This window comes from Osmerus eperlanus, chromosome 25 (assembly GCF_963692335.1).
Source record: "Osmerus eperlanus chromosome 25, fOsmEpe2.1, whole genome shotgun sequence".
Classification (NCBI taxonomy): Eukaryota; Metazoa; Chordata; class Actinopteri; order Osmeriformes; family Osmeridae; genus Osmerus; species Osmerus eperlanus.
The window spans coordinates 4,996,187-5,021,821 of record NC_085042.1 but is presented as its reverse complement, the minus strand read 5'-3'; the positions used below and the strand labels follow the sequence as shown (position 1 = coordinate 5,021,821).

General features: G+C 49.4%; 6 protein-coding genes across 6 annotated transcripts; 3 read left to right on the top strand and 3 right to left on the bottom strand.

Annotated features, from left to right (window-relative positions):
* Positions 1-77: 77 nt before the first annotated feature.
* On the bottom strand, positions 78-7,280 carry thoc5 (THO complex 5). The gene is made up of 20 exons (XM_062451702.1): positions 7,125-7,280; positions 6,758-6,875; positions 6,403-6,546; positions 6,082-6,195; positions 5,796-5,893; positions 5,469-5,615; positions 5,227-5,341; positions 4,639-4,771; positions 4,399-4,476; positions 4,118-4,161; positions 3,218-3,317; positions 2,583-2,691; positions 2,282-2,383; positions 1,862-1,958; positions 1,642-1,753; positions 1,336-1,439; positions 1,143-1,230; positions 708-823; positions 427-617; positions 78-287 (listed from the first exon to the last, which is right to left on the bottom strand). Exons 2-20 carry the CDS (start codon positions 6,854-6,856, stop codon positions 224-226), a joined length of 2,055 nt encoding a protein of 684 aa, XP_062307686.1. The 5' UTR covers positions 6,857-6,875; positions 7,125-7,280; the 3' UTR covers positions 78-223.
* Positions 7,281-7,430: 150 nt separating this feature from the next.
* On the bottom strand, positions 7,431-12,818 carry tfip11 (tuftelin interacting protein 11). The gene is made up of 15 exons (XM_062451557.1): positions 12,667-12,818; positions 12,073-12,286; positions 11,577-11,760; positions 11,305-11,467; positions 11,073-11,200; positions 10,719-10,880; positions 10,386-10,577; positions 9,944-10,123; positions 9,699-9,833; positions 9,463-9,566; positions 9,158-9,326; positions 8,744-8,987; positions 8,348-8,490; positions 8,095-8,260; positions 7,431-7,903 (listed from the first exon to the last, which is right to left on the bottom strand). Exons 2-15 carry the CDS (start codon positions 12,276-12,278, stop codon positions 7,557-7,559), a joined length of 2,523 nt encoding a protein of 840 aa, XP_062307541.1. The 5' UTR covers positions 12,279-12,286; positions 12,667-12,818; the 3' UTR covers positions 7,431-7,556.
* A 197-nt stretch (positions 12,819-13,015) lies between these two features.
* lsm1 (LSM1, U6 small nuclear RNA associated) lies at positions 13,016-14,522 on the bottom strand. Its single transcript, XM_062451558.1, has 4 exons — positions 14,364-14,522; positions 14,086-14,154; positions 13,803-13,918; positions 13,016-13,598 (listed from the first exon to the last, which is right to left on the bottom strand). Exons 1-4 carry the CDS (start codon positions 14,407-14,409, stop codon positions 13,428-13,430), a joined length of 402 nt encoding a protein of 133 aa, XP_062307542.1. The 5' UTR covers positions 14,410-14,522; the 3' UTR covers positions 13,016-13,427.
* A 337-nt stretch (positions 14,523-14,859) lies between these two features.
* On the top strand, positions 14,860-19,463 carry bag4 (BCL2 associated athanogene 4). The gene is made up of 5 exons (XM_062451085.1): positions 14,860-15,098; positions 15,640-15,762; positions 16,015-16,257; positions 16,635-16,934; positions 17,139-19,463. The coding sequence occupies exons 1-5, from the start codon at positions 15,006-15,008 to the stop codon at positions 17,661-17,663; spliced, it is 1,284 nt and encodes a 427-aa protein (XP_062307069.1). The 5' UTR covers positions 14,860-15,005; the 3' UTR covers positions 17,664-19,463.
* Positions 19,464-19,691: 228 nt separating this feature from the next.
* LOC134011710 (dual specificity protein phosphatase 26-like) lies at positions 19,692-22,132 on the top strand. The gene is made up of 4 exons (XM_062451087.1): positions 19,692-19,798; positions 19,919-20,171; positions 20,904-21,115; positions 21,438-22,132. The coding sequence occupies exons 2-4, from the start codon at positions 19,993-19,995 to the stop codon at positions 21,638-21,640; spliced, it is 594 nt and encodes a 197-aa protein (XP_062307071.1). The 5' UTR covers positions 19,692-19,798; positions 19,919-19,992; the 3' UTR covers positions 21,641-22,132.
* Positions 22,133-22,308: 176 nt separating this feature from the next.
* LOC134011709 (gamma-glutamyl hydrolase) lies at positions 22,309-25,597 on the top strand. The gene is made up of 9 exons (XM_062451086.1): positions 22,309-22,814; positions 22,993-23,107; positions 23,205-23,255; positions 23,629-23,713; positions 23,893-24,031; positions 24,454-24,560; positions 24,658-24,751; positions 24,955-25,092; positions 25,321-25,597. Exons 1-9 carry the CDS (start codon positions 22,694-22,696, stop codon positions 25,437-25,439), a joined length of 969 nt encoding a protein of 322 aa, XP_062307070.1. The 5' UTR covers positions 22,309-22,693; the 3' UTR covers positions 25,440-25,597.
* Positions 25,598-25,635: the final 38 nt, after the last annotated feature.

The following is a 25,635-nucleotide window of genomic DNA, read 5'->3' as shown; positions in this document are numbered from 1 at the left end:
GAGAAGAGGGGGGCCAGAGAAAAAAGATCAAAACAGATGAGGCCAGCAGTAGACATTAAAGAGAAGGAAAAACTATGTTTGTGATGAAAATAACACAATTTTATTGCCTAAATGATGCTGAAGTTGTACATTTAAAAAAACAAAAGTTGTATCGGGGTGCTAGTCTTAAGCTAGTTAACGGGCAAATAACAGGGTGAGGTCAGAGGTCAGGTTGAGGTGCGGGTCAGCGGTGACTGAAGAAGCCTTGAGGATGGTTATACTTGAAGGGCTTCAGACGATTGGGACCCCTACAGGCAGACACGAGACAAAAGAGTGTGTGCACGTTAACGTGTGTGTGTGTATGTACACATGAAAGCAATACACTGTGTGACACTTTACCACTGAGCTATACCTCTTCCCCGGGACTGTGTGTGTGTGTGTGTGTACCTGACGGTGCGCAGACACATCTTCTCGCGAGGGAACTCCCGCGGGCCCTCCACGCTGTCATCCTGGCCGTCCGTCTCCAAATACACATCCAGACAGACGCACAGACGAGCCACCTGATTGGTCAGCAGCTGGTGTCCCGGGTGGGGCCCCTGCAGCTCCGCCTTGAACACGTTCACCTCGCTCTCGATGGCCTGGGATATGGGGGGGGGGGGGGGGACAGATGTCAATCACGCCCCGAGCCCAACGGTGGAGCGTCTGCTTTCGGGGGGGGGGGCTCTCACCCTGAGGTTGTCGTCGGAGCGGCCGCTGCGCTCGCCCTTCCAGCTGAGCGAGAGAGAGAACAGGGGAGAGACTTCTGGGTAGCGAGGGTTCAGCACCACAGCAGCATGGAGACGGGCTGAGGGAGAGAGAGAGAGAAGGAGGGAGGGATGGAGATAGAGAGAGGAATAGAGAGAAAGAGCAAGAAAGAAAGGGGGGCGGATTGAGAGAAGGAAAGAGGGGGATAGAGAGAGAGCGGATAGAGAGAGAGCGGGTGATAGAGACAGAGAAGGGGATCGAGTGACAGACGGGGAGACAGACAGGGGGATAGAGAGAGGAGTAGAAAGAAAAATAGAGACACACAGAGAGAGGGGGAACAGTCAATCTGTGAGTATCTCCAACTCCGCGGCTAACAGCCCAGATCCGCCTATGACAGCAGAGCAGCGAGGAGCAGGTACCTGTGCCTCTCTCCACCACGGCCAGGAAGAAGAGGTCCGTGTCCCGGGCCAGGCCCGCCTCGCACACGTGCTGCGTGTGGCTCAGCTCCTGCGGAACACAACCTCCACGTCAGACCACGCGAGTGGACGCATGACATGGGTGCTCTTGCTGTGTGTAGGTGACGGGTCAGTCCTGCTCTGTGCGGGTGTTTACCGTGTACTCCTGGTGGGTGATGGTTGTCCAGCGGGCCAGGCGAGAGAGGACCTTAGCAGGAAACAGTTGCTGGCACTCGCTGGAGACTGGAACGATGCTGTGCTCTGGGAGGAACGACGTCTCTGTTAGACATGAGGGCCGCGAAGCAAACACGCTACCTGCTGTGTGTATACGTATGTGTCTGTGTGTGCAATGTCTATGTTTGTGTTCATGTGTGTGGTGTCTGTTTGTGCCACCAGCAGTGGTGTTAGACCTGCGTGTGTGTATGATATTTGTATGTTTGTGTGTGTGTGTGTGTGTACTCACCCAGTGAGGAGAACTGCTTGTGCAGGGCCAGCCGTGACTGGACTCGTCCTCTGAGCAGCTTCATGGTGGTCTCCATGTGACTAGCACTCAGACAGCTGCCCGCACGCGCACTCTGACACACACACAGCAGCGTCACCACTAGCACGTGAAGTTGTGGAGAACATATGTGCATTGTTACAACACCTCGGGGTCAGTAAAACCAAAACACACACACACACACCTGTGGGGTGTCGGAGGGGAACTGCAGTCCTCCCAGGTTCTGGACCCAGACGTAGGGGTGGCCGTGCTCGGCCACGTAGTCCCCGAACGTGGTGATGCTGGAAGAGAAGCAGGGCCGTTCACGATCACCTGCTGCTCTTTCTAGTTCTACTGAACACCTAGTGGTTAGCGCCTGCCCTGCTAGCCATTAGCATCCTTACCCCCTTTATCAAACTGATAGCGGTTAGCATCCTTAACCTACTTTATCAAACTGATAGCGGTTATCATCCTTACCCCACTTTATCAAACTGATAGCGGTTAGCATCCTTACCCCACTTTATCAAACTGATAGCCGTTAGCATCCTTACCCCACTTTATCAAACTGATAGCCGTTAGCATCCTTACCCCACTTTATCAAACTGATAGCCGTTAGCATCCTTACCCCACTTTATCAAACTGATAGCGGTTAGCTGGGTTGGGCGTCTCCTGTCCCTGGTCGTTAGCAAAGAGGCAGTTCAGCAGTGTGTCGGAGTTCAACAGCTCCCTGTAAATACAGGAATATCACACTCATGTAGACACACACACACACACACAACAGCTGCAGACGCTGATATACACGCACACCGTCACGCAAACCGCCACAAGACACAACTCCAGATGCCGATCTACAAACACACACGTTCATAAATACAGACATAGAGAGACACACACACACACACAGACACACACAGAGCCAGACTGACCCTGCGCTGATGGCGGATGTGAGGTCGACGGTGGTGGAGACCTTGGCCTTCACGGTCAAGATGTGGAGGTTCATCAGGTAGTAGAAGAACAGCTGGAGAACACTGCCGTCTGGGCGCACCGCCGAGGACAGAAGGAACAGCTTAGTGTGTGTGTGTGTGTGTGCACCAGCTAGAGGCAAGGTCAGCGGTGGAGCTTGGCCCCCGGCTCTGCAGTGAGAGAACTCAATGACACTTGTCCACACACATACACCCTGGTGGCTTTCTCGCCGCAGTAAACAACAACAAAATCAACCACAAGCTGCATCAGAGGACACTGGGGGACAGAGAGGGAAAGAGAGAGAGGGGGAGGGAAAGAGTGAGAGGGATAAACGAGAGGATAATGAAACCATGAAAATGGGCTTCGTGTAAGTGCTGCATCCTCATAACTCTGCCAGCTCTCCACAATATATTTCTCTCCCTCCCTCCATCTCTCTCACACACACACAGACACACTAAAGTTGCGCCTGCAATGCAGAAGCCTCTTCCCAGCCAGTCATGAGCCTCGCTGTGACCACCAGGGGGGCAGCAGAGGAGCCTATGACATCACAGCAGGCTCTAGATTGGACCTTGGGGCGCTGGTGTGTGTGTGCGCCTACCTTTACACTTGATGTCCAGACGGAGAGAGAGGGGGTGTCTCTTCAGCATCACCCGGCGCTTGTCATCCAGCTGACCCCCTGTGGTGGCCCTCCTTCTCTTCTGAGAGAGAGACACACAGAGAGAGACAGACACAGAGAGAGAGAGAGAGAGAGAGAGAGAGAGAGAGAGAGAGAGAGAGAGAGAGAAGGGGGGGGTTAGTCACCCCCACAGTGACACAAAACTGTCCATCGCTACCTCATCGAAGGCTTGCATGAAGCACACTGAAGACTTGGTGCCGTTCAGGTCTACCCTGGGAGTGGGACGGGAAGCGAGGGAGGAAGGAAGAAAGGAAGGGAACAAATGAGGGTTGAAGTAAGAAAGGATGGAAGGATAGGAACTAGGAAGAGAGGATCGAAGGGAGAGAGGGAGGATAGGAAACAGGAAGGATAGACGGGAGGGAGGGAGGGAGGGAGGGGGGATAGTGAGAGCTGAGGTGAACAGGGACAGCGCAGCAGTAATGTGATCAGGCTGGTCAGACAGGCCCACAAGGAGAGATTGGAGTATCCTTCAGCAAAAATGGAACCCAGAAATAAATCATTCATAATCAACCGTGTGTGTCTGTGTGCGTGTGTGTGAGAGAAAGAGGGAGACAGGAGTGTGTGTTGGGCTTGGGTTACAGACTAATAGCCACACCTTTCATTTATTCCCATAATCCCCTGACTGGCGGAGGACTGAAGCAGGAAGGGCTGATGGCTCTCCTTTCTTCTCCCTCAGATGTGTGTGTCGAAGAGTGAGGTCTAAAGAGGCCAGGTGAACTGGATGACACGTGGAGGCAGTGTGTGTGTGTGTGTGAGAGGGGGAGAGCGTGGAGGGACAGTGACCCCTGGTGGATGGACAGGGTAAGGACAGGCTTCACTCACCGTCTTCTCCTGCTCCTCCTCAGCATCTGAGTCACTCTCATCATCTGGACACACACAAACACACACACACACACAACACACACACACAGGCAGGCAGACACGCAGATAAACACAGAGACAGACAGAGGTCACGTCAGAACAGTGATCCACTAACACTACTTTACACCACATCTCCTGCAGGAAACTACTAATAAGGAATGTGTATGTGTGAAGGACTGTGTGTGTGTGTGTGAGCATGTGTGTGTGTGTGGGTGAGAGGAGTGCGTGTGTGAGCTGCTTACCCTGGGAGTCCTCAGGAGGCTTAGACAAGGCCTTGGCCTCGTCCACATCTCCAACAATAGACACACTCAGGTTCTTCTCTGAAACACACACACACACAACCTGGTCAGACCATAGTCACTGAACAACAGTAGTAGCAATGAATACACACACACACACACACACACATCACAGGAGCTACACTTCATAACACTGGTAATAGAGGAGCAGAGGTGCACACACACACACACACACACACTCACCGCAGGCCTGTCCGTAGGCACTGGCCTGCACTAGCAGGACGTAGAGAGGCGGGGGGAGGTGGCGGGCGATCTCGGTCTGCCTCTGAGTCTGCTCAAACGGCATGGACAGATACTCCTGCACTGGGAGGGACGCCTGGGGGAGGGAGGGGGAGGGAGGGAGGGGGAGGGAGAGGGAGAGGGAGGGAGAGAGAGGGAGGGAGGGAGAGGGAGAGGGAGGGAGACGGAGGGAGGGAGGGAGGGAGGGAGGGAGAGGGAGGGAGGGAGGGAGGGAGGGAGGGAGAGGGAGGGAGGGAGGGAGGGAGGGAGGGAGGGAGGGAGGGAGGGAGGGAGAGGGAGGGAGGGAGAGGGAGGGAGATGGAGGGAGGGAGAGAACAGAAAGATGATATCAGAGCTGATTAAGTTCAAGGGATGTAGAGACGATTCACGTACACTAGACAAGCAAACTTTTCACTTTGGTTCAAAGTGTATGCTAAACTACATCGATGTCCCAAGTCATTACTGACAAACCACCGAGAGTGCGTGTGAGCCTGTAGGAAGACTGAGTGTGTGTACCTGCGGGCACGCAAACTCAGGTGTGTGTGTGTGTACCTGCATGATGGCGTTGAGTCCAGGCTGGAGGCTGTTCAGGTGCTCCTTCTTCACCTCGATGGCCTTCAGGATCTTCTCTTTAGACGACTGGGAGTTCCTGTACTGCTCGGCCAACCTGGCAACCCACACAGCACTCTGTCACGCTCTTCTTCTTCTCCAGTGTGTGAGGGATAGTGTTACGTGTGTGGGCTAGCGTGTGCGTGATAGTGTACGTGTTTGGGCTGGCGTGCGCGCGCATGCACCTCTTCCTCTGCTCCAGCTCCCAGTCCAGGCGTGCCAGGGTGAGCTGGTGGGGGTCGTCCCGGGTCAGGGAGGGCCGGGCGATGTCCTGGGGAGCCTCCTGGTAGAAGTCCTGCACACTCACCAGGTCTATCTCCTCGTGTTTAGACCTGGGGGTGAGAGAGGAGGGGTTAGAGGGGGTGGAGACACACAGAGACAGAGAGAGAATGACGACACAGCAAGGTTTAATGACGGGGATTCCTGCAGTTGGGCCCCAGGCCAGATGTTTACAGGCTAGAGGAGAAATCACATGACCACGGTGTTCCAGTTACGGAGCAGCTGGGACTCACTTGAACTCCAGACACTTGCTGATTTCCTTCTGCAGATGCATGACCTCGTAGAGCAGGTTCTGCAGCTGCAGGTGCAGCCCATCCACTTTCTGCTTAGCCTGGAGGGGGAGGGGGAGAGAGGGGGAAGAGGGGCAGGGAGAGAGAGAGAGAGAGAGGGGGAAGAGGGGCAGGGAGAGAGAGAGAGAGAGAGAGAGAGAGAGAGAGAGAGAAGGGAATGAAACCAAATCTTTGTACATTCACAGTGCCTCCCAAACCTCCCAAGTATCTGTGTGTGTGTGTGTGTTACCTCGTGAGTCTGGTCTCTGCCTCTCTTCAGCCTCATGTGAGCCAGGCGGTTGAGCTTCTTCAGACTCATGAAGTGGATGCAGCTCTGCATGCGTTTCTCCTCTACCTCTGCACACTGGTGGGGCCAGACAGAGCAGGGGTCAGCCTGGGTTCTGGCCCTGCTCCACCTCACCTCAGTTTGAACAACAACTGCCTTTACTAGTGAAACCTTAAGTGTGAATCACAATGAATCGAATCCCAGGTGATTCCATTGACTGGGCTGGAATGTAGTTGCATGTGGGATGTGGTTGTTAACAGTGACGGGTGTGTGTATGTGTCTCACCCCATCCTTGGCTCCTTGGGCTTTCAGATCCTGGATTTCCTCCATGAGTTTGGCAAGACTGTCACATGTCTGCTTGTACTGCTGGTAGTCCTTCTCAGGGTCACGGCCATCTAACTCCACTTCCTCACTGTACACACGCACATCCTGCCCACATACACGCGCAGTTTCAGTCAACAACTGCACGACTGTCTATTGGCCTCTGTGCTTAGCAACCACAAGACATGTTGTACAACTTTGAGGACGTTGCCCTTGACGTATGTGATGTTATGCGCCATAGGCAAACGTCACACCAGGGTAAGCTTCTTGGCTTATAACTTAACTGACTGTCCGAACACATGAAATGACGCCTGTTTACCTGGTCCCCCTCTCCGCGTCCTCGCTTCCCTTCCGGAGTGCCTGTCTCGCTGCGGACCACCTTCGCCTTGCGTTTCTTCACAACAACATCTGAGGACATGGCTTTCTAATACAAGGCCCTGGGAACATCATTGACCGTTTTTTTTATTACACCATAATACAAACGGCTAAAATAGGAATCCGTATAGTACAAAACCCGACGCGCTGAAATATCATTCACACTCAACAGCCTTGTTAGCCATTTCTTTTAGCTAACCTAGTGCTAACATTTCAAACCACCTGAAGTTGTTTTATCTGCTTTTCATGCACTACTACTACTAACTAAATACAGTGCGTAGCTGCTTAGATGCTCAACATTGTGGACTCACCTGCGAGAGAGGTAAAAACTGAGTAACTATACAAAATAGTTTTATATTTATAAAAACAATTGCGTCTAAAATGAGTTGTAATCAGTCGGTCTTCGTTCCCGCAAAGCACCGTGGGATCCTGGAGGCTTCCTCTGTGGTAACTCTAGCTCGCTCTCAGGCGTATTGCGCCCTCTGGCGGACTTTGGACAAAGGGCTTCAATCCTACTGATCAACTTCTTTTTGCCGAAATTACAAAAAAAAAAATGTTTTTACGTTTACAAAATAAGCTCAAGGCATTTACAAACCAAGGGGGCTCAAGTACAAAAGTCAAAAAATGGTTTTTATTCATGGTTCCAGAGACTTCTTTCATACATTTATTCCAAACAAAAGCAACAAATACACAACACGTGGATTTTTCCTTCTCCCTCGCCCTCCTCGCGTTCTCTCCGCCCCTCACTTGGCCATGTCGATCAGACTCTGGAGCGACGTGGGCACCCAGGTCTTCTCCCCCTGGACGAACACCACCCCTCGGTCGATGTAGATGATGATGCGCCCGAACGTGTACAGCTGCTTGCCCTCGTGCCGCTTGGCCACCAGCGGCATGAAGACGATGTTGTTCTCCTCGGCCTTGGTCTGGATCAGGTCTTTGAAGTTGGTGGGCAGGCTGACGCCAATGCCCCTCTGGGCCACGCTCTCGGCGTCGCGGCGCTCCTGCAGGGCCTCGTACTGGAAGTCCTTCCGCCTCTCCGTCTGGGTGAGGTAGGCGATGTTCTCCCTGGCGCCTGGCTGCATGTAACCGCCTGGGGGGTGGGAGAGAGAGAGAGACAGAGAGAGACAGACAGAGAGGAAGGGGGTGGGGAGATGGATAGGGAGGGGTTTTGTGTTAACTTCCGAAGGTATGGTTGAGAAAACACTCACTGTTTGTGTGTGTGTGTATGTTAAAAAAAGCAAAGTCTCGCAGAGCAGAACGAGCGTGTGAATCCCCACTGACCCATGCCCGTGGACACCGCACGGTTCATGATGTCCAGAGCTTCGTTGAACTTGTCCTTGACCAGCGGCTGGGCCAACACCGCATCACTGAACATGGTCTTCCAGCCCAGGTACCACTTAGTGATCTCCTCGTAGTTAGGGCTGTTACTGAGCCACGAACACAGCACCTACACACACACACACACATTTAAAACATGGAAATACAGAAAGCTAGCAGCTACAGAATGCTCTATAGTGGACACACACACACACACCTGTAGCCACTTGGGGAAGAAGTGTTTGTCCATCAGAGAGACCAGGCTGGAGGGAGACAGCATGCCCTCCCAGTCCATCACCCAGTGGAAGGGCTCCATCTGCTGCTGGTGAGGGTTGATCACCAGCTCCCCCAGACACAGAGCTGGACAGGAGCGAGAGGGAGGAGTGGAGAGAAGGATAGAAGGGCATATAGGAAAGGAGGGAGGGAAGAGAGGGAGGGGATGAAGAGAGGGATACGAGGGGGAGACAGAAAGGGTGAGCGAGAGAGAGAGGAGGACGAAGAGAGGGAATTGAGAAAGACGAGTGAGGAAAGGATTGCGTGGAGTAGAGCGACCTTGGCGAGGCCGTTTGTCCGAGCGTCTGGACTACGTGGTGCGCGAGTGACCCTCACATACCCAGTTTAGGGATGATGTTTTTGACCAGGAAGGCCTCCCAGGCGCCCGGCGTGAACACGTCCTTCCAGGGCTGCAGGATGAGGCGGGCCGAGGCGTCGCTCGGATGCCAGCGCTGCAGGGCATTGGCCAGTTTACTGCGGATGGGCGGGTACAGAGGCTCCAGCCGCGATTGGAGCAGAGGCAACCAGGGGTGGAGCCAGGAGTGAATGGGCACCGTGTCCGTCAAAGGGTTCCAGTTGTCCACCTGTGAATCCAAACGTAAACACACAATGTGTGTGAATGTGCTTACGTATTATATAATGTGTTCAAACAGAGTGTCTAAATATGTTATGTCTACACAACTGCTCACATCTGTGTCACCATTGGAGAATGTGCTTGTGAGTGTGTGTGTGTGTGTGTGTGTATAGGCCTCACCTCTCTCTGCAGCCGGGGGAAGATGAGCTGTTCCAGCAGATGATCCAGTGTCCAGAGAGGGAGGAGGGGGGCCCACACCTCCACACAGTCCACCATGGGGCCCACCATACGGGGCTGCCAGCTCGACACACACACCCTCAGCACCGGCATCCACACCTCCCACAACAGCCTAGTGTACACACACACACGGGCACGCACACACACTTATAATAGGGCCTAGGATGTGTGAAGCCTAATATGCAAGTTTAGCAATTGATGATCGATTCACACCCAAGTGCGTGTGTTGGGTTTGTGTGTGTGTGTACCTGTGGTAGGGATCCATATGTGTCTCAGGGGTACTGGAGTGGAACTGTCCAGACTCTAGAATGGCTCTCCACTGACCTACCTCCTCCAGCCCATAGGAACTGTCCTGCAGGGGGGAGACATGGGGGGGAGGGGGTACAGCTTTAAACACCAAACGTGTTAAAAAAAAGTATTCTTGTGTGCACGCGACACTGTGTGTGTGTGTGTGTGTGTATGTAGGTGTGTGTGGACTGAATACCTTCAGAGGGTCCCAGGTGCGGAGCTTCTCTCTGAGCAGGGGGTGGACCACGGCCACCGCCAGGTCTCCCAGGCCCATGGTCTTATACTCCTCGTAGTACTCTGTCTGCAGGGTCTCAAAGATGCGTGCGCACTCCTGGAGATCACAAGGCCCCACGTCCCCCCCCGGTCACAACCAGCCCTCACGGACGGAGCTTCCACAGAAACACAGCAGTCTAGGGGATGCGTTTAGGGTGGGGTGGGTACCTGGAGGCTGGGTCCGTCCCCAGGCGCCGTCTCCCCGCCCTGGAAGCGCTCCACCAGCCCCAGCACGGCCTCCAGCCTCCGGATGCTTCCGCGCTCCACCTCCAGGCGCGTCTCGAGGCCCGCCGACTCGTGGCTCAGGGACACCACCACGTCCCGCTCGTGCTGCAGGCGCCTCGCCGACTGCAGGCGGGAGGAGAGAGAGGAGGATGGGTAGAGAGACAGAGACAGAGAGAGACAGGAGGACAGTTGGGAGAGAGCGAAAGGAGAAATAGAGAGGGCAGGTAGAGAGAGGAGGGAAGACAGGAGGAGAAGGAGGAAAGAGAGAGAGGTTGTCCTACTGCATCTGTCCCAGTATGCAAGCCAGCATACATTTCTTGCTATCAAAACGGTTTATAAAAAGCATGCGTTTTGAGACGCAGGGCATCTGGGGTTCACAGGTCACCTGCAGGATGTCCTGCTCCGTCAGGTCGATGAGCAGCTGCAGGTTGTGCTCCAGCTCGGGGAGAGCGAAGCCGGAGGGCTTCTGGTCGCGGGCGGACATGCTCAGCGGAGCCTCCTCGGGAACACTGTGCTTGTTGGTCATCTGACTGTAGCTGTAGTACACCTTCTGCTCCCTGCCGGTCATGTCGATCACCTGGAGGGCGGGGGGGGGGGGGGGGGGGGGGGGGAGAGAGAGACCGTGTTCATGTCAAAATGACGCTCTGCATTGAGGGTGTGTATGTGTCTGAGTATGTGAGCGAGTGTGTGTGTGTGTGTGTGTGCGTTCCCACTTCACCTTCACTTGGGCCAGCTCTCCGGCGGGGGTGTGTGTGCTCCGTCCGACCAGCTTGCCTTTAGCCTTCAGCTCCTCCACAGTCCTGTAGGAGTACTTGGGCTTCTTCTTGCCCCCTGCGCCTCCTGGATCTCGACGCCATTGGCCGAGCTCCTTCTGGAACTCCTACGCAGAGAGATAGAAAGTGAGGGGTACAGGAAGTGAGGGGAAACAGGAAGTGAGGGGAACAGGAAGTGAGGGGAACAGGAAGTGAGACCACCGCTCGTCACTCCCACTAGCTGAGGTTGGTCGTCACAGGGGGATGGGAGGGATCGAGCATGTAGGATATGAGGAAAGCAGGCATGCGAAGGACCCTACCTTCTCCTCCTCCTCCTCAGAGTCCACTACAGGGAAGTCCTGAAGGCTCTGCTGGGTTCGCTCGTTGCCGTAGGCACCCACTGCCCCCTTCCCCTTCCGGACCTTGGCCTCAATGGGGGTCACGATACCTACACACACACACGTCCCAGCACATCATTCGCTTCATCTGACCCGACTGTCTGTTTACCTCTATCTGATCCTCTTGTGATCAGAACAGTGCAATCTTACTCACCTTGGGCGTTTTTGCCAAGTCCTTTCCCCTGTACATATCCCATCTTCTGGAGGAGTTTCTGTCCAATCCCGCGCGTGTGTTTTTCCCAGGTGCCTATGTCCTGTCCTGCCCGGATACCGGCCGCGAAGGTCCTCTGGGATTGGTTGACTCGGAAGTTACCTCCCTGGAACAAGACAGGGGTTGTAGGGAAGGAACGCATGCAATCAGAACAACACACATGAATCCCTCTCTCCCTGTCCAATGCTCGTGATGCCGATGGCGTTGAAACGCACCGTCTGCAGTTTCTTGGGGGCGGTGACACGGGAGGGGGGAGGGGCCGGCGCGGGGGGCGGGTCGTCATCGTCGTCAGAGTAATCCGAGCTTCCTCCCTCTCTCGGCTGCTGGGTCTTCTCCTCAGCCGCAGGCTTCCTCAGCCCCGCACTCACAAAACTCACCGGGGCGGTGTAGTCCTTGGACCTGACACACACACATACATACATCGTCATTCACATGTCATTTAATAAGCTAGCCAGGTGTAACATATGCTATGTTTACCTTTCAGTCATTTAGCAGTGACATACAATAATGATGTTTGTCTATTGTAAGTGAATTGTGCTGTACATCCTCATCGGGCCACAGTTGCATGACAGACTTCATAATGAATATCTGACTATGTAAGCCACAGTAGGAGTATCCTTGTGGGGGAACTGTATTTCGTTTTTCTGTGGATCTGTCTACAATCTGTCCACTTCACAGCCAGCCATCTTCTTAAAAAAAACACACACAGACCTCTTTCCCCCAAAGCTGGGTCTCTCCTCATCGGAGTCTCTCTCAGCCCAGACTCCGTAGATGGTGTCCTCCTTGGTCTGTTTATGTCTGCGGCGCTCTGGGTTAAATTCATTGGCCAGGTCCCAATCTGTCACCTCGAAGCTCTCAAACTCAACCCCGTCCTCCTCCTCCCCTGCTCTCTTCCCATAGAGATGGGACATAGACATGACGGACGCTTTGTTTGCATAAAGAAAAACAATACAAGAGGGTTCATTCAGTTAGTTTAACTTTATAAGCGTCATGACAGTATGTTGCTAACTAATATTGCACAATGACTGCTGTCTGACAGATGCTGGCAAGCTTTCCACATTAGTAGCTTTGGCTGTATTCAAGCTTTGTAGGATCGCTGGATAATACTGTTGTACAGTAAAAAACAATATGCTGGCTGTAACGATAACACACAGACTGACTAACGCTACCAGCTAACTAGCTTTGTAGTCCACGGGTACAGTTAGCTACTAGCCAACATTAAGTTGCGCATATACCGAACATTCTGGTTTTAAACGTGCTAGAAAGCTAACAGACATGAAGAAACATTTGTCATTGGTTAGTTACCTTGCTCGCTCAGTCAGTTATCAGATCAAATAAGTCTTAAATTCCAAAATTGTAGTACAAGCTCTAGCTCACGTTAACTAGCTAGCTCAAAAGGATGTATTTTGGCCGAGAGTACTTCCGGGCCATGACTTGTTGCGGTTTTTCAAAATAAATGTCTTGGTCTTAAATATACTGTTGGCACTGCACAAATCTACAGATGTGTAGCCTACGTTAAGTAATGAAATCGGTCGTCATCTTCTGGCACAAAAACGTGAGTCCTGATTTAAAATGTAGGTATTTAGGAGTAATAGAATCAGACACGAAGGTCAATCAGTAAAAACAAAAGCAAATAGATGACCTCTCAGCCAAGTAAAAAAATGAAATCATTTTAATCGAAAAGAAATCTGACCATTACAGTTTGATCATTTTACACAATCTCAAAATGATAGTCCATCATTATGAAGTCATAGGCCTATAGTGACAAATGTTGTAAGTGCTGAGATAACAAAATGATATATTCTTTTAACATAATCATCAAATGTGGACTAACTCAGTTTAGTTAGGTACGCCCCGAAAATCCTTAAATTCTGTTTCAACACATACTTGAAAGAAAAAGGATCGCTTTATAAATCTCTCTCTTGAACCGGTAAAATGAGATAAGTACAGTATTTGGTGTGAGGGGTGTAGCATCAAACCGCACTCCCATCCTCTTCCCAAAAACAACCTTGGTTTCAGCATTGAAACCGATGAGTCCAACAAAACTAAGAGCAATTAAGGTAGTGTCAGTATTCATCCAGGTTGTCTGCTTTGGGAACGGACAGGCCTCTATCCTTCAGGGCTTGCATCTTCACCTTATCCGTCTCCTGCTTGGCCTGCTGCTGCGATCGCTGCTCCTCCAAGATCTCCTCTATGGACACCTGCTGTAGTACTGTGTCGCATGGCTTGTCCATGTCCTGGGAAAAGATGGGAGTCCTGGTCACACAAAGTAACATTTTTTTTGTATCCCATGCAGGGATATGTATAAGTATACTAACTGTATATCTATTCAGGTGTATAATGTAGCCACACTGAATGCCATGAGGTGCAGCAATGTGAGGTGAGGGAATCATACACAATACACATAAAATGGCGACTTGGTGGTTATTGTGGATACTTACTATCTCCCCGAGAAGGACAACATTTTCTCCTCTCACAATGAATATTCCTCGAGGAATATCTCCAAACTTTTTCCCCACATGGATGCGCTCCACAGTTTGGTGGAAAACTAGATTGGCTGCAAAATAATCCAAGAGTTACGGAGCAGCAAGTATCCGCAAAAATTCAGCATCACATCGCCTTTTTTTGGGAACTCATATTTTGTGAGATTAAGATATAGTTTATATCTTCTACATGAAACGGTACAATTGAGGGGAATGCAGCCAAATAGTTAACTTGACATACCAAACTGGTCAATGCTTCGGAGATACCCAATCAGCGTTCTTCCATCACGGAGCAGTACAAGGTGTTTTTCTGCGAGAGAAAATTAATCTATTTACAACCTAGATATACGTAAACGATCCCAAGTGTACCCAAACCTTTGTGATACAATGTTGCAAGGTCGCCCTAGACCATTATAATTATACACGCACGTTGTCAAGTCAGTCAAAATGATCAACAACCCATAGCTAAGTATCTGGTTTTGAACATCGTTCCACGGTGTCTGCAACATCCCAACTTACTATCGACATCATCGATTAGACTCGCTGTCCCCGGCATGTAATTCATTTTGAGCGTGTGTAATTATGTCTGCAATTATAATCTTTGTATCTTTATGTTATCAAGCCATGAATTTTGTATGTGAAGTATCCCAACAGGAAGCACATGAGTACACTTCAGAAAGACTTCCTGTGGAATTTTAACCTCTCAATCACTTTTTTCTTTATCGCCATTGAGAGTTATAATGTTTGCTATTAATGTATGTAGAGATATAAATACATTAAACCACGAAGTAATGTATATTATCAACGAATTTTGTTGGACATTGATTAAAAACGTCCATTGGAGTCTTATTTCGATTTCCGCGTTCCTCCATTGTTATTGGATAAAAAGATGCACTGGACGCAATTAGCTGTTAAATCTGAATGCCTATTGGCCAAACAGGACTCAATTCTATGACGCACATATAGAAATTAAAGTGACAGTACCTCACTATTATGCTAGAACTTAAACATTTCCTGCACATTACATCACCTAAAAGAATCTGTACTTTTGATTAAACCAACAAATTGGTTTTACAGGTCAGGGATATCTTATTGATACCAAATTCAATAAAGGTGTATTTTTTCATGTAAAATGATAGGAGTACAAGGGACAGTCGAGTGATGCATCATCATCAAATGCAGTCCACTCCCAAGTCCGCCTGGCCTGCGAATTACAACTCGGAAAATAATAACGTCAACTGGAATAACGCTATGGTAAGTGGATATCGAAAGTTGATTATACTAAGCTCTCAATTGTACTGAATGAAACTAAAGCCATTTCAGCAAACAATTTCAAATCGTACTATAGACAGCTAGCACGAAATTAGCCTAATCCTTTCTTATCTAGCTAGCTAGTGTAGCACTACAGCTATTTTGCAAGCTAGCTAGCACCCATTAATAGCATGCTGGCGAGCTGGCACTTTTGCTTTATTGCACGTTTTCTCCTGACGTGACTACATAACACATTATGGGCAATAATATTCCAGCAGATCTTTTAGTTGATAAAAGATCAGTGTAGAAGTCAGTCTTCTATAGCTACATTCTGTATGCGGAACACATTGTCAGTAGCTAAGTAGTAGTAGGCTAAGACTATAAATATGCATTAATTAAACATTCCCCCAGAAACAAATTTCACACAGTTCGGCAACCATTTCAGAGTTCAGCCCATTAACAAATGATGTTACATACTCTCAGAAAATCTTACGAAAACAAGCTATTCCATTATCGTCTATGGCCTCTAATGTTGTGTTTTTAGGACGCTTCACAATATCCTGGGTACCCTTCAAACTACTGGTACCCCCAGTCCCATTGCACAGGGCACTATGCTAATGCATATCCTGCCTCGGGATCAGATCCACAGCCTCCTTACAATCCCCAGGTACGCCATCATGTTATGTCACAGCAAGGCTTATCCAAAGACTCTTAAGTGCCTTCGCCTTTCTCTGACACCTCTATTCAGACCCACAGAAATGACAATCATTCTCTCTCTCTCTCTCTCTCTCTCTCTCTATCTCTCCATTCGTCTCTCTCGATCTCTCTCCATTCGTCCCTCACTATCTCATTCTCGTAACTTTTCTCTGTCTCCTTTTCTCTGCCCCTTTCCTCACCTCTTATTTTCCTTTTTCATAAGGCAATGCCAACATATCCTAGCGGCCATGTGTACAGCCCTGGTCAGGGCCAGTATTCGCAGAACGCTTTCCACCCGTCCAACCCTTTCTACTGCGCCGACCAGATGCCTCCAGGGCAGCAGCCAGGGCCGTACCCTGCCCAGTGCCAAGGCTGCCCAGGGCCGGAGCAGAGCACAGGGGGCTCCGGGCAATCACACGGCCAACACCACCATCACCACCACTATCCCGCTACACACTGTCAAGGGGTATGTTCTTCCTAACACTGGTCTGAGATGTTGAGTAGTGTGGAAGGGATGGAAGTCATGGAAGGGTTGACTATTTGAACTTGTTAATCTCAATCAGTAGATGACTGTATTACCTTATGTTATCCATTGGTATTTTCATATTGTTATGTGGTGGTCTTCGTGTTACTATATTGATCAATATATAAGTAGGCCCATATGACATGATATACAACGACTGTTTTTCCTGTTTGAGAGTCTGCTTTTGCTGTACAGCAGTTGTTCGATCTTATCTCTTGTGTTTTGAACCTGCTCAACATAAAATGAGCTCTCTGACCTTTTGTACCTCAAGGAGACCTTGCAACAGACCTTGCCTCTGTAACATCTACCCCTCTCTACAGGGTCCTGGATATCCCCCTGGGTCTTATCCCCACTACGGGGAAGGGAGTCACGCGTTGCCCCAAAACCCACCATACCCTGCTGGGCAGGGTCTTCACCCCAGGTCCCAGGTTGAGGCCTGGGCCCACCCTGGTGCATACGGGCCCTCGCACCCACAGCAGCAGCCACAGCAGCAGCCCCAGCAGCAGTGGCCGCCTGGCACCCAGCCCGCCCACAGCCACTATGGGAACCCAGTGCGTCCTGCACAGCCCCCAGCCTGGCCTGGGACCGGCACCGGAGCCCCCCCACCGTACCAACCCAAGGTGAGAGCTCTTAGGAAGCCAAGCCCTTTGTTACAGCCAACTCCTGTTTTCAGACCACTCTTATTACTGTAAATGCGTGAGGGGGGGGAATGAGTCAGAAAGGGTATTAGAGGGTCAAGGGCTTTCAAATTGAATTTGATCCAATATTAATTCTAACACTATTCCTTCTTTTGTAACTTCCTTTCTCTTCTTTTAATGCGTCAGGACCAACACTACACAGGACCTCAGCCACACCAGCACCAACGAGCCCCACAAGTGGGCCCCAAACCCAGGCCGGCACCCTCCCCAAACCCCCCCAACGGGAAACCTGTAGACTTCAGCTCCCCGCCCCAGATGTACAACAGAACGGTGAAGGGGAGCGGACAGACGGAGCCTAGGCCATCCCAGGGTGAGCCTTCACCCTGTGGCCCAGCCCCTCAACCCCTAGGCCCCCAAGCTCCACCCCAGCCGCAGGGCCCGATAGGGCCCCAGCCCCTGAGCGACAACCCCAGCCTGGCCAAGGTCCAGCAGATCATGGCTCGGGTGCTTCTGCTCCAGGAGGACGTTGACGAGTTTGTGGGCAAAAAATCGGACAAGAGTTACCGGTACCTGGAGGAACTGCTGACCAAGGAGCTGCTGGAGCTGGACTCTGTGGAGACGCAGGGACTGGACACGGTCAGGCTGGCCCGCAAGGAGGCCGTGAAGAGGATCCAGCTCATCCTGGACCGGCTGGAGAAGAAGGCTTTCTGAACTGGACCAGCTCCCTCGCTCTGGGCATTGGACCGGTTCTGGGGCTCAGGGTGTGAGACCGCCTCATAAAGTTCTTTTTTCTTTCTTTTTTCGTGACAAATCTTCCATTGACAGATTGAGCAGCTAGTTTGATCCAGACATCTTCCGTACAGCCCAACGATGAAGCCTAAAGTCAGTTGACGATTATAATGATGTGTAATTTAACCTAATTAAACCCGCCACTGGAGTCCTTGTTGTCCTTCTCCTCCATAAGATGTGGAGAGGTCGGGAAGGCTCCAGGGATAGGGATGTGATAGAGAGACTGGACTGGAATTAGGCCTGTCTGTGTTGGCTAGTTTATGCTGTCAAGAGTCCAACATAGGAACTGCTATTCAGGTTTATCTCTGCTAACCCTTCAGTGTTTGCCATAGGACAGTAAATGGGATTTTGAACCAAGTGTAGTTGTCGGTCATGATTGCTCACAGCATATATATATATATCAGTCTTTTGGCAGCATAATGCGAGCTTTCGGAGAGAAACTTCATGAAGAGTCACCATGTTATGGTTTGGAAGAGGGAGAGACCTCCTTTGACCTCTGAACCTGCCTCCCTGGAGGTTGGGACGTGGCTGGAGTCCAGAGCACACGGCCAGAGACATACACATGTTCTTACACCGGCTCATACAGATACACTTCAAATGTCTTTTTGTAAGGCCACACCCGGTGACGACGCACAGTACACATAATAGGCAACGCTGTGTGCTTTGGGCTCAAGGCCCATTCATATTCCCTGTACCTGTTAACCTACTTCTATTGTCCCGCCCACTTTCCCCTGCTCATAGGTGTAGTGAAGAGAGCAGTAGTGTAGAAGGAACAGGTTTAAACTGTGGAAAATCCACAACCAATCAGATGGCTCGGTTGAAGATGGGGACAGGAAACGTGACCTATGTTTTCAGTTCTCTGTAGTGGACGACCAATCCGCTTCTAGATCTAAGCTCGAGCAATGTCTACCTCACCAGGGTTCCTGTCACTAAGGTTTTGTTTTGTTTTACATGTCTCCTATTATTTTGCAATGCCATGAAATTGACCCTTTTAGACACCCCCACCTTCTAGGTCATCATCGCCATTGCTGGCACCCTGTCAGAATGCTGTATGTGTTCCTATATAGCCTTTTAAGTCACCACAGGAATGGTGGCATTGTTTTTTTTCCAGTCATCTTTTATCATGCATGTACTGTCATATCACCTGTATCTCAGATTGCACTGAGGGGGTTTGAAGTTCGTGCTTGAACTGGTGGGATGGGGAAATGGGGTTTACTAACTTGTCTTGCTACATCAGCAAATTGTCTGTCCTCGCTCTATCGAGTCACCAAAATAATCACTTTTCTGTAAACTGTGTGATCCACACGTCCTTGTTGAAATCACTCAAGACGTCTTGTTTCTGTAAGGGGGGGGGGGGGGCGGGGAATGTGCCATTTAAAGAGGTGGGCGTTTTTATATTGTTAGAAAAATAAACAAAATCTCTTTAAGCTTTGCATGGAAGAAAATGTTATTTGTTTATTTTCTGTGTTAAAATAAAGCATCATTGTAAATTAGCAACTAATTATTAACTGAAAATATATATATTTGTAACATAGAGGACATGTAAAATAAAGAAAAAAGGAATATAAGAACCAGGAATAAAGAACATAATCATGCCTGTACAGGTTTCTGATGTAATGCATGTTTGCACCACCAGATGACAACGTTTCCCTGACAAATTTAGAAATGGCCATGACTCAAGACAGAGAACTGAATTAAATGTCAGAACATTTTTGTATCTCATTGCTGGTTTTTGTGTGTTCCTGTGTTAGGTGGGAAGATTTTCAGAAATGTACAATGAATTCGTAGCCAAATCAAACCACAAGAAAGGCGAAAAAGAGTAACTTGTCTGTTGAATTTAGACATCTGTGGATGTACATTCACACTGCCAACCAGCTAGAATTCACAGCTTTAAATAGCCTGCTATTTTCATGTAAAAGCATAACAGGGCTCTCGAAAACCCCGCAGAGCACGCCACATATTTGATTGACAGGACAGAGCACCAGACCACCCTGACGACTGTAGGGACAAGCAGCGGCTGTCGTCACAGCACACCTGGTCGGACTGCAGAGACTCAGGTCAGTGGATAACGGCTCTACGTGGCCTCACATGTTTACTACCTGAGCTAACATTAACAGAGGCTACAAGCCTGCCCTGGCTAATCCACCAGAAGAAGCTTGACTGAACCGCTTCAACAGATCAGCACTCTCCAAGGCCACAGAACGAAGTGTGTCATCGGAGGGCGGCTGGATCCCAGGGCAAAACGGAGCTCATGTCTTATACTTCCAAACTCCCGCCCTCCTGGAACGACAGGCCGCCTCCTCGCCAAGTGGAGATTGACCTGAGCTCCCCTGGGCTGGCTGTGTTCGAGCTGGAGAGGCTGCTCTACACAGGGAAGGCGATTGTCAGCCATGCTGACGAGGTCTGGCCCAAGCTCTACATTGGAGACCAGTAAGTCAGGTGGCTGAGCGGTTAGGGAATCAGGCTTGAATCTGAAGGTTGCCAGTTCGATTCCCAGCCGTTCAAAATGACGTGTCCTTGGGCAAGGCACTTCACCCTACTTGCCTTGGGGGAATATCCCTGTACTTACTGTAAGTCGCTCTGGATAAGAGCGTCTGCTAAATGACTCAAATGTAAATGTGAAATGTAAGTGACTAGTTGTCTGGCTAGTTATCTGGCTGACTAAAATGCTGACTAACTTGCTAGCTAAGTCCTAGTTGTGGTCCATGCACAGGAAAAAGGTAGCCGATCGTAAATCTGTTTAGAATGCAGGCAGTGTAACTGTATCTGTCTCCAGCTGGGCTTTGCTCTGGGAGCCTGTGGTGACATACTTTCACTGAGTTTCCACTGTTGACCTCTTGGGATCTGCTACTCCTCCCAGATATTCACAGTCAAACGGTCTCCATTTCCTCTGGCCTGGCTGTGAGGCTTGATTGGGTCTCCATTCCATAGGCTTCAATAAATTGGCATTTATGGCAGTTGAAGCTGCACTTCCAGTTACAATTTTTTTACTAAACTACAATACTGAGCCAACTGCCATCTCTATAACTATTGTACTAAACTACAGTGCTGAACCCACTAGATTCAAAGTTATTGCACAATATTACAGTCAGTCTTAACACCAATTATATCGTCTCCATTCATAATGTAAACCGAGTGTTAACCGTCGGTGTTTTGGTGTAGGAGCAGCGCGGATAACCGAAGCGAGCTCACCCTCCACCGCATCACGCACGTGTTGAACGCGGCCCACAGCAGGCTGAGGGGAGGGGCAGAGACCTACCAGGGCATGAACATCACCTACCAGGGCATCGAGGGCCGCGACTGCTGCGACTACGACATGAGCGCCAACTTCCAGACCTCGGCAGACTTCATCTACAGGGCACTCAGTGGAGGAGGTGAGAGAGAGGAGCGGAGAGGGTGGGGGAGGAGATGAAAGGGTGGGGAGGAGGTGAGGGAGTGAGGGAGGAGGGAATTGTGGGAGAGGGGAGGGAGGGAGGAGGAGGTGAGAACGAGGTAGGGTGGGTGGGGAGGAGGTGAGGGAGTGAGGGAGGGTGGGGGAGGGGAAAGAGGAGGAGGTGAGAGTGAGGCAGGGTGGGGAGGAGATAAAAGGAGGGAGAGGTGGAGGTGCAAGAGAGAGAGGGAGGGAGGAGATGATTGTTGTATTCCCACTGTTTAAACCTGATCTTACTCTCTGGCGCTCTCTGTTGGCTGTCTCAGGTACAGTTCTGGTGCACTGTGCGGTTGGCGTGAGCCGCTCAGCCACACTAGTCCTGGCCTATCTCATGCTGAAACAGCATCTGACCCTGGTGGAGGCCATATGCGCAGTGAAGGACAACCGGGGCGTCATCCCTAACAGAGGCTTCCTCAGACAGCTCATTAAACTTAACGCCAAGATTCACGGAAATCACCGTCAATCGTAGTGGAGGTGGCGAGGGTTCTTTTCCCATTCACTTGTTGTGGGTTTATGAGCCTTTTAGGTTTGCAATGGGAACACGTTTCAGTTCAGTCACTGCTCTACCAAACAGGATTTGATACTGTGTTTTGCGTTTGCATAGCCTATTTCATGTAGGCTAAACAAAATGTAAAACTGTTCATGGGTTGTTTACATATGTAGTATTCTGTAGCCTATGTAATCTGGGACATTTTTGGCATGCATTTTCTCATCTGAGCTTCCTGATTGACTAGTGCCCTGACCCTTTCTGTGACACCACACCAATCAGGTTTTGTGATTTCAGTCACATAACATCCATGCTAAACCTAGTTAAAGTTCTGTGGACTAGACATTGTCATAGCTGGGAAGAAAACGCTCTGGAGTTTAGGTGTCAACATTACCTAATGTCCCAGATTGCCCAAATCACCATATGTATTTGTCTGGCATAAGTTAATAAACATTTTGAACTTCCCATTTTCAATGACATTGTGAAATTTTGCTGACTCGTTGTAACCCCCGCGGCACGTTATGAGAGGACTTACAAAACCGGTTATGACCTTAAAAGTGTTCGCATTTTAAATGCAAACTGCTGGTGGCCAACCAATTAACACGACAGGATGTTGTGGCCTAGAAACACAGTTCTGATCGTGTGCTGTTAACACATTTGATAGCTGACTTGAATTGCGTGCTTGCCGCCATGGTGTCACAACATAAGTCCATGTACTTTCGCAAGCGAGGTTTTCCAGGTGTGTGGGGCATTGCCAACTCTGGCGCTTAAAAACACGCGTGTGTCTTCCTGTGGTTGTGTGAGAGAGATTGTGTATGTGAGGGAGAGATTGTGTATGTGTGGAACTTGTGGAACTACATACCGCCAAGATGAGAAACATTCACCGCAGGAATATCACATGTCCAACTGGGCATTCCAGACTTCCTCTATAGCACTTACTTCCTGCACACTTCTGAAGCTATAAACAGTTTCCTTGATGTCTCCCTAGACAGCGTAGGGAAACCTAACTACCTGCAATAAATAAATAAAAAGTGTATGCAGGGATTTGCAATGTTTAGCGCAGTTTTTCTCCTTTGCTGTCAACTGTGTGTCAGTTGGAGCAACGCAAGGCCGTCTGCACGGAATCTAGGCCCAATGAACAACAGACCGATTATTGGTGAGTCCGTAAACCGAGATAGGCTTCATCGTAGTACTAGTTTATGATAACTTTTTCCCATACATGTTCTTAACTTAAAGCTTGTTTAATTTACATCTTATTTTAGAGCTCGTCTGTCAACTTTGATATCTCGTTCTTACTTCTACACATTGTTTTGTTCCCCAATAATTTCGCACAGGTATTCTGACGCAGGACGTCGTGGACGATGAAATGAAACCGTTCGGGAAGACATACATACCCTCTTCATATGTGAAATATTTAGAATCCGCGGGGAGCCGGGTTATGCCCATCAGGTACACTATAGCCTACCTTGCAACTGTGATTTTCGGTGACTGGGAGTGGAGATCCAGTCTTGCTATGTCAACACCTGATCGAGGGTTTCTTTGACAGGTTGACCCACACCCCTGAAGAGTACGAGGACATCTTCAAGCGCATCAATGGGTGAGTTACAGGTGTTACAGTACACAGTTACAGGTAGCCCAGTGCTGTCATTTTCAGCTCCATTATCATACATACTGTAGTTTTGGTCCAGTTCAATCTGTTTCATAATACTGCAATATGGATTGTTATACATAGGGTATATGTTTGCCAGTCGTTCTCCAATCTATATTCCTCAAGGGGATGGATGGATAAATAAAGGAATGGACGTGTGGATGGATGGATGGGTAAAGAAACTGAAGGATAGCTGCTAAAGGAATGGATGGATGAGTTGATGGAGAGTATAGATGGATGGATAAATACATGGATGGATGAATGGACAGACGAATGGAGCAGTTTGGACTGTCAGAATTCCACTGACTGAACTCTTCTCCAGCCTGTTGCTGATCGGAGGAGCTTCGGCTCTGGAGACGTCTGACTTCTCCAGGGTGGCTCAGATCTTCTACAGGCTGGCCCTGACGGTCAGTGCTCCAGAACCGGACATCAAATCATTGACTACTTCTATGATCTATAAAGTTGGTCAGTTTGTTTATAATCGACACATTCTTTCCTTTTTATCTACTCGTCTGCCTGCTTGCCTGTCTTCCTGCCTGCCTGCCTGCCTGCCTGTCTGTCTGTCTGTCTGTCGGTCTGTCCTCAGGCCAACGATGCTGGGGATGTGTTCCCCATCTGGGGCACCTGTCTGGGGTTACAGCTGCTGACCTACCTGGTGACAGGAGAGAACCTTCTGACCAAAACCCCGGCTGAAAACATGGCCCTCCCTCTCAACCTCACAGCAGGTGGGCCTAGCGCCGGTAGCCTAAACTCTACCCGATAGCATCAAGTTAGCATCAAGGGGCTGTTGAAATACGGGAGCCTCAGAGACTCCCAGAAGCAGTAGAAGGAGAGTTCTCTTCGTCACCAATCGACAGAAGCTTCAAACATGTATCTAACTCTTCCTTGTTCGCACATTCCTTGGTGAACACAGTTGTTTACTGGTGTCAGTGACCCACCAGAGGTCAGTAGCCTTCTCGAATTGTGACTGAAGAACAAGCAAGGTATTTTATCCAAGTACTGTTTACATACTGAGAGTGCAACTAAAAACGGTTTCTGTATCCAGTATCAATATGCCTCTTGAGAGATGAGATATCTAACCAACTTGCGCCTTTGCTCCCCCCCATACCTCTGTATTTCTCTCTCTCTCTTCTCACTCTTTCGCTAGAGGCCCATTCCAGTCAGATGTTCCGGAGTTTTCCCCGCGAGGTAATGACGGCTCTAACCCACGAGCCTCTGACTGGGAACTTCCACAACTATGGAGTGACAGAAAAGGTAGTGTACCTCCATCTACCCTGCAGTGGGCAGGTTCAGGTCCCCCCCCCCTGGCCCCCGGCCCCCCATGTCTCACAGCTGTTTCCTTCTTTTAAAGACTTTCATGGATAATAAGGAGTTGCAGAGTTTTTTCTCCATCCTGTCCACTAACGTTGCGTCGAATGGAGCTGTCTTTGTCTCTACAATGGAAGGTTGGAACTCAATCGATTGTTACGGAATCAGTCAATAGAATAATCTGCTGTAGTACTGTAATACTAACACTATACTTTGGGCTGTAACAAGTCACAACATAAAACGTAATCATGTATTATTTTGCAATTATATAATCTATGTGGTGCCCGTGTAACAGCGTCCATATGAAAGTGTGATTAGGCTGTTTTTCTGATGACTACAGGGAAGAAATATCCATTTTATGGAGTCCAGTGGCACCCAGAGGTGAACCGTTTCATGTGGAATACTAAGATGAGCTTCCCTCACTCCCCTAATGCTGTGAGAGTGTCCTCTCTACTGGCTGAATTCTTTGTCAATGAAGGTAGATATTTTTTGCTCCAACTAATAAAGTTTACCCAAACTTTCAAAAGATATATTATATTGTATTGTAATTTATATAATTGTACAGTTTATGGACAAACTTTGAGGTTGTGGCACCATTGATTCTCTATGATTCACCTGTGTTCTATTGGACTGTATTATTTAATGTTGTATTATATTTGATTGCAACCATTTCTATTTCCATGGCAACAACTCTTGTCTATGGAAGGCAGGAGAAGTTGGCATTCCTTCAGCTCACCTGAAGAGGAGGCTGCATCGCTGATCTATAACTACACACCGACCTACTCAGCAAACTTCACATCCTATCAGCAGATCTACTTTTTCTGACAGGCTGAACTGACAGGAAGACAATTTGATCCCATGCCCACAGGAAAAGAGTTGTCCTTCTATAAAAAAAACTTTTAGATTTTTACAAGTTTTATATTCAGGCAAATGTTGCTGGCTTGTGATGCAGTTCAATAAATATTGTATCGTCCTAGTCATGATCGTTACCTTGCATTTTGTCGTTGTTGACATAGGTTAT